The sequence below is a fragment of the Serinus canaria genome, chromosome 3, assembly GCF_022539315.1.
Source record: "Serinus canaria isolate serCan28SL12 chromosome 3, serCan2020, whole genome shotgun sequence".
In the NCBI taxonomy this organism is placed as follows: domain Eukaryota; kingdom Metazoa; phylum Chordata; class Aves; order Passeriformes; family Fringillidae; genus Serinus; species Serinus canaria.
In genome coordinates, this window is record NC_066316.1 from 26,364,286 (window position 1) to 26,369,605 (window position 5,320).

At 55.8% G+C, this 5,320-nt stretch overlaps 1 protein-coding gene across 1 annotated transcript; it reads left to right on the forward strand.

Annotated features, from left to right (window-relative positions):
- The first annotated feature begins 1,478 nt into the window (after nucleotides 1–1,478).
- On the forward strand, nucleotides 1,479–4,826 carry SIX3 (SIX homeobox 3). The gene is made up of 2 exons (XM_009091249.4): nucleotides 1,479–2,242; nucleotides 4,634–4,826. Exons 1-2 carry the CDS (start codon nucleotides 1,479–1,481, stop codon nucleotides 4,824–4,826), a joined length of 957 nt encoding a protein of 318 aa, XP_009089497.1.
- The last annotated feature ends 494 nt before the right edge of the window (nucleotides 4,827–5,320 follow it).

The following is a 5,320-nucleotide window of genomic DNA, read 5'->3' on the forward strand; positions in this document are numbered from 1 at the left end:
TATTTTCCCTGCTCTGAATTTCATAATCAAAAAATAAAGAAATGAAGAATTTTTTAAAAAAAGCTCAAAACCACTTTGGCTCGCATCCCTTTCCTCTTCCCCGCACGAGAGCCTTGCAAGTTGGGGGGCAGAGCTAGCGGGGGAAAAGAGAGGTGCGGTGTAAAGCCCAGGCGGATTTGGGGGTGAGGAACAACCTCGCAAGGTCGCTGGGCTCCGGAGAAAGGAAGGGGCGAGGGGAGGTGAGGCGAGTGGGAGGAGGAAAGCCAGAATACAAGAAAAACAAAGTGGAGAGAAGGAAGAGAAAGGAGAGGGAAAGGGAAGACGAGAAGGAGCGGGAGGGCGGGGAAGCGAGGAGTGGGACGGGGGAGGCAGCGAGCTGGGGTCGGTGGCGGAGCCGGGCGGCCGGAGCGGATCCGGGCTGGGCGCCCTGGGCGGCTCCCGGCGGAACGGCCGCGGAACTCCGCGCACAGCGGATCCCTCCTTCCGCGGAGAGGGGCAGGGAGAGGGAGAGGGGCGGAGAGACTCTTCGGTGAACCAGGGCTAAACCCAGCCTGTACTGTATGTGCCTGCTTCTGGGAGGGTCACCGGCGCGAGGATGGGTCTAATGATCTCATCTTTCTTTTCTTCCCCGGCACTATTAGTGCTCAGATAGGCAGAATGAAGTGAAACTACGTGCAAATCATGTGTAAATTGTCTCAGTTAGGAGCCCTTTATCCGAACGTGTATCCCAGCCTGGCCCATTTACTTTTCCCCCATATCTCCTTTAGCTTTAACGAGGCTCGTTAAGATCACAATAATATTCCACCCTCTAATTGCTCATCCCATTCAACAAATATGTGCACACTGCTTTTCGCATTATTTGATCCCTTATTTAGGAGGGGTGTGGAGAAGGAGGGGGGAGAGACAGGGAGAAGGGGAAGTGCTGAGATTAGGAGTTGCAAAGATTAAGGAGGAAAAAAAAAAAAATCCAAACAACAAACCAGGCTTTTCCACCAACCGCCCGGCTTCCCTCCCCCCCGTGCATTTGGGCGAAGTGGTAAAAACCTTCCTTACGTACTCCGTAATGATTGGCAGGGCTGACAGTGATTGGCAGCGGCTGCCATGGCAACGCCACAACGACACTCAGAAGACCAATAGAAAAGCGAAACAAAATGTTTCAGCGCTGCACTCACTGTGGATTTAGGGGAGATATTATGAGGCTGTTGTCATTAGGGCGATCGCTGTTGAATCACTGAATCCTGACTCGGCGGCGGCGCGGGGCCGGGTGTGTGTGAGTGCGTGTGCGTGTGGGGTGTGTGTGAGCGCGCGTGTGCGTGTGCCCGCGTGTGCGTGTGAGTGTGTGTGCCCCCGTGCCTCTATGTGGCTGTGTGTGCGTGTGCGGGTGTGGATGCGTGCGCGGTGCGTGTGCCCTTTCCTCCCTTCTTCCTCCCTTTCTTTCTTTTCTCCTTGATTTATCTCCCCCTCTCCCCGGTCATCCCATGGTGTTCAGGTCCCCGCTAGAGCTTTATCCCACCCATTTCTTCTTGCCAAACTTCGCCGCCGATCCGCACCACCGCTCCCTCCTTCTCGCCAGCGGCGGCGGCGGCGGCAGCGGCAGCGGCTCGGGCTGCAGCCCCGGTGCCGGCGGCGGTGGAGGCGGCAGCTCCCGGGCACCCCACGAAGAGTTGTCAATGTTTCAGCTGCCCACACTCAACTTCTCCCCGGAGCAAGTGGCCAGCGTCTGCGAGACGCTGGAGGAGACTGGAGACATAGAAAGGCTGGGGAGGTTCCTCTGGTCGCTGCCGGTGGCGCCGGGGGCATGCGAGGCCATCAACAAGCACGAGTCCATCCTCCGCGCCCGGGCGGTGGTGGCCTTCCACACGGGCAACTTCCGAGACCTCTACCACATCCTGGAGAACCACAAATTCACCAAGGAGTCCCACGGCAAGTTGCAGGCCATGTGGCTCGAAGCGCACTACCAGGAGGCCGAGAAGCTAAGGGGTCGCCCGCTGGGACCGGTTGATAAATACAGGGTGAGGAAGAAGTTTCCGCTGCCCAGGACCATTTGGGATGGAGAGCAGAAGACTCACTGCTTCAAGGAGAGGACTCGCAGCCTCCTGAGGGAGTGGTACCTGCAGGACCCTTACCCCAACCCCAGCAAGAAAAGGGAACTGGCTCAGGCCACGGGGCTCACCCCCACGCAAGTAGGCAACTGGTTCAAAAACCGAAGGCAAAGAGACAGAGCGGCGGCGGCAAAAAACAGGTCAGTGGGGCTGCCGTGCCACTCTCCGGGGCGGGGGGCGAGGTGGGCGGCGGGACCGAGCGGGCGGACGGCCGGGCTCCGCTGCTCGGCAGCCGCCTGGGCGGCAGCGCGCCTCTCTCTGCCTCTCCTTTCCTCCTCCTCCTTCTCCTCTCCACCGGGGAGAAACCGGTCCCCCCGCCGGGCGGGTAGGTCTTCTCCCGGCAGCCGCGGGGATGCGACGGGGATAGGCACGGCTCAAAGTTGCCTGACGTGCCTCCAGCCCTGCTCCGGTTCCCTGCGGGCTCTCGGGGTGCGGGCAGGGCTGGGGCTCCCGGCGGGCGTGGGCAGCTCCGCGGGCGCGCGTGTGTGCAGAGATCTGCGGAGCACCTCGGCTGCCAAGGGGGCAGCGCCCGGCTCTCCCGGCCTCCCTCCCTCCCTGAGCCGGCGGCTGGAGCGAGGGACGGGAAACCCCACAGCTCCGGGTCGGTGGGCTCCGGTTCGGCTGTGGGCATGCCGGGATTTGTGCCTGGCCGCTCGCAGGAGCGGTTCCCCGGCCGAAAGGCCGAGGCAGGCTGTGCGATTCAGAGCGGGTTTCGGCGGAGCAGGCGGCTCCGCTCCAATTGTTCGTGCTGCTCTGCATGCGCAGCGGGACCAGCACAAGCATATCCCAGAGCTCTTTGGTTCACGGAGGGAAAAAAAAAAACCCCAAAAAAACCAACAAAAAAATCCCTCACCAAAACCAAAAACAAAACAACATTTAAGAGACCGGGAATCTTTTTTTCCCCCTGCATCTCCATTTCTGTGTTTACACCACATGGCGACCTGGCCTCCTGGTCGTGTTTCCTGTGCATTTACACTTGCATTCATTTGCGTGTCTCTCGGTGTCTTTCTTCATTTTTTTTTTTTTTCCGCTTTGCCATGATAAAAGCGAGGCACCCTTCTTCCTTTCTTTTGCTTTTTCTCTTTCTTTCTCATTACTGTCGTAAAAGTTATTTTGCAAATGAAAATGGACCCTTAATTTAGTTTGACACATTGGTTTTATTTTAATTTAAGTTTCGCTACCACTGTAAGCGTGTAAACAAAAACTTCTTCTTATAAATGCTGTCTCTTAAATTCCTCCTAATTACAGCAGTGGTGCTACTGATTAAAGATTCTGTAGGAGAAATGCAACCTAAAAGTGCCTCGCTATTTAATTTCCATTAAATGGAAAACAGATCAGCTTAGGACTGTAAATAAACAGAAGTTGCCTACGGATGCTTTTGTTGACTCAACGCTGTTGACAGCAGATGAATGCACCAGGATTTGTAAATGGGAGAAAAATCAAAGACCTTGAAATTAGACAACTTAAAATAATGAGAAATGTAGAATAAACCGGCTACATTTTTTTTCTCTTCTTTGCAAGAAGTTAAATTAAAAAGTACCCCGGTGAGAAACGTTTGAGCGAAGAGTGTGTTTTTATTCACACAGGCAATCCTAGGTGCTAGAGGTTGAGGCTGGCTGCTCTGTCCAGGACTTTTAGCTCCTATCCTTGAATTAGGCTTTCTTTGGGTTTCGAGTGGAATAAACGGGCCCCGAGGAATATTTTGCAATATGCTAGGGTACCTAAAAATATATTTATTGCATCTTAAAAAAAATTCAAAAGTAATATTCCCTTAAACGTTAACAATGAAAGAAATGAAAGAAAAAGCACTTTAAAACTGATTATGGCTTTCAGATGAAAAAAGGACTTAAATTTCGAGGGGAGAGAAGCGCTGTGTTCCGCATTCTCCTTCTTTTATTTTATTCATTGCGCTGCGTCCCTGGGACAGGACCTCCCTCCTTCCCTACCGCAGACTCACAGTGTCTGTGCACTGGGAAATATTTAGGCAGGTGTCGGCCAGAGCACAAAACGGGGTTCCAGTACGATTCCTGCCCGGTACAGACCGCTCCTCGAAGCTTTTCGCGGTGTCCGAGTGCTAGAGGGGCTCACCCCCACACGCTTTCTCCTAGGCCCGCCGTGCTGCGGGGATGAATGAATGGCACTCCGGGGAAAGAGAAGGCGCTGCTCGTGTTTTCCAAACGCGGGCACGGGGAAGCGCTTGTCCCCGCGCTCCCCGTCCCGTGTCAGACCGCGGCCCCCGTGGCTCTGTGCGCTCCGGGCACGTCCCCCCGCGGCGGCCTGCCCGGCAGCGGGGGCAGCGCGGCCCCGGCCCGGCCCGGCCCGGCCCTGCCCTGCGCGCCGCCGCCGCCGCTCGGGGCTGCGCGGGGCGCTGCGGGAGAGCGGCCGGCCCGGGGCCGCGCCCCACGGCCCAGGAGCTCTCCCGCTCCGGGCCGTCCCCGGGAGGGCGCAGGGCCGGGCGGGCGCCGTCCCCTCGGCCGCGCCCGGTGTCTGAGCGGGGCTGTGCTGTTGTTTTGTCTCCCGGCGCGATGCAGGCTCCAGCACCAGGCGATAGGACAGAGCGGCATGCGGTCGCTGGCAGAGCCCGGCTGCCCGACACACAGCTCGGCCGAGTCTCCGTCCACGGCGGCCAGCCCGACCACCAGCGTCTCCAGTTTGACAGAAAGAGCCGAGACGGGCACCTCCATCCTCTCGGTAACCTCCAGCGACTCGGAATGTGATGTATGATATCGGAAAACAAACAAACAAACAAAAAAAAATTCCAAATCCAAACAGCCAAGCACCCTCTCCCCGTCCCAGCAAAACAAACCGAGGCAACATAGAATCAGGACACACACACGCATGCACGCACACACACAGCCGGGAGGAAAGAAAAGGCCAAACCCGACCCAAACATAATAGCAAACAAACAGACAGGGATCAGAGAATCCACCACCACAACCACCGTCAGCCAACACCACCACCAAGAGATGGAGCTAAAACTTCAACAGTCACAAACGCTGGTGCTGCAGCGGGAAGGGTGGGGGGGAGGGCGGGAAATAATAATTATTATATATATAAAGAGAAAGGAAAAAAAAAAAAAAACAAAGCAAAAGTGACAATTGTATTCTTTTTAGGACAAGCACGATTTCTCCTTTGCGCTTTTCCATGGACGCATTTCACCCACTTGCATGATGATGATGATTAAATTTGTATCTGGGAAAAAATATTCTCTATAGTAA

Excerpts from the sequence above, each read along its gene's own strand:
- SIX3 (XM_009091249.4), top strand. The coding sequence starts at position 1,479 with ATGGTGTTCAGGTCCCCGCTAGAGCTTTATCCCACCCATTTCTTCTTG. Across the intron at positions 2,243-4,633 it reads GCGGCGGCGGCAAAAAACAG|GCTCCAGCACCAGGCGATAG; the intron begins GTCAGTGGGGCT and ends GGCGCGATGCAG.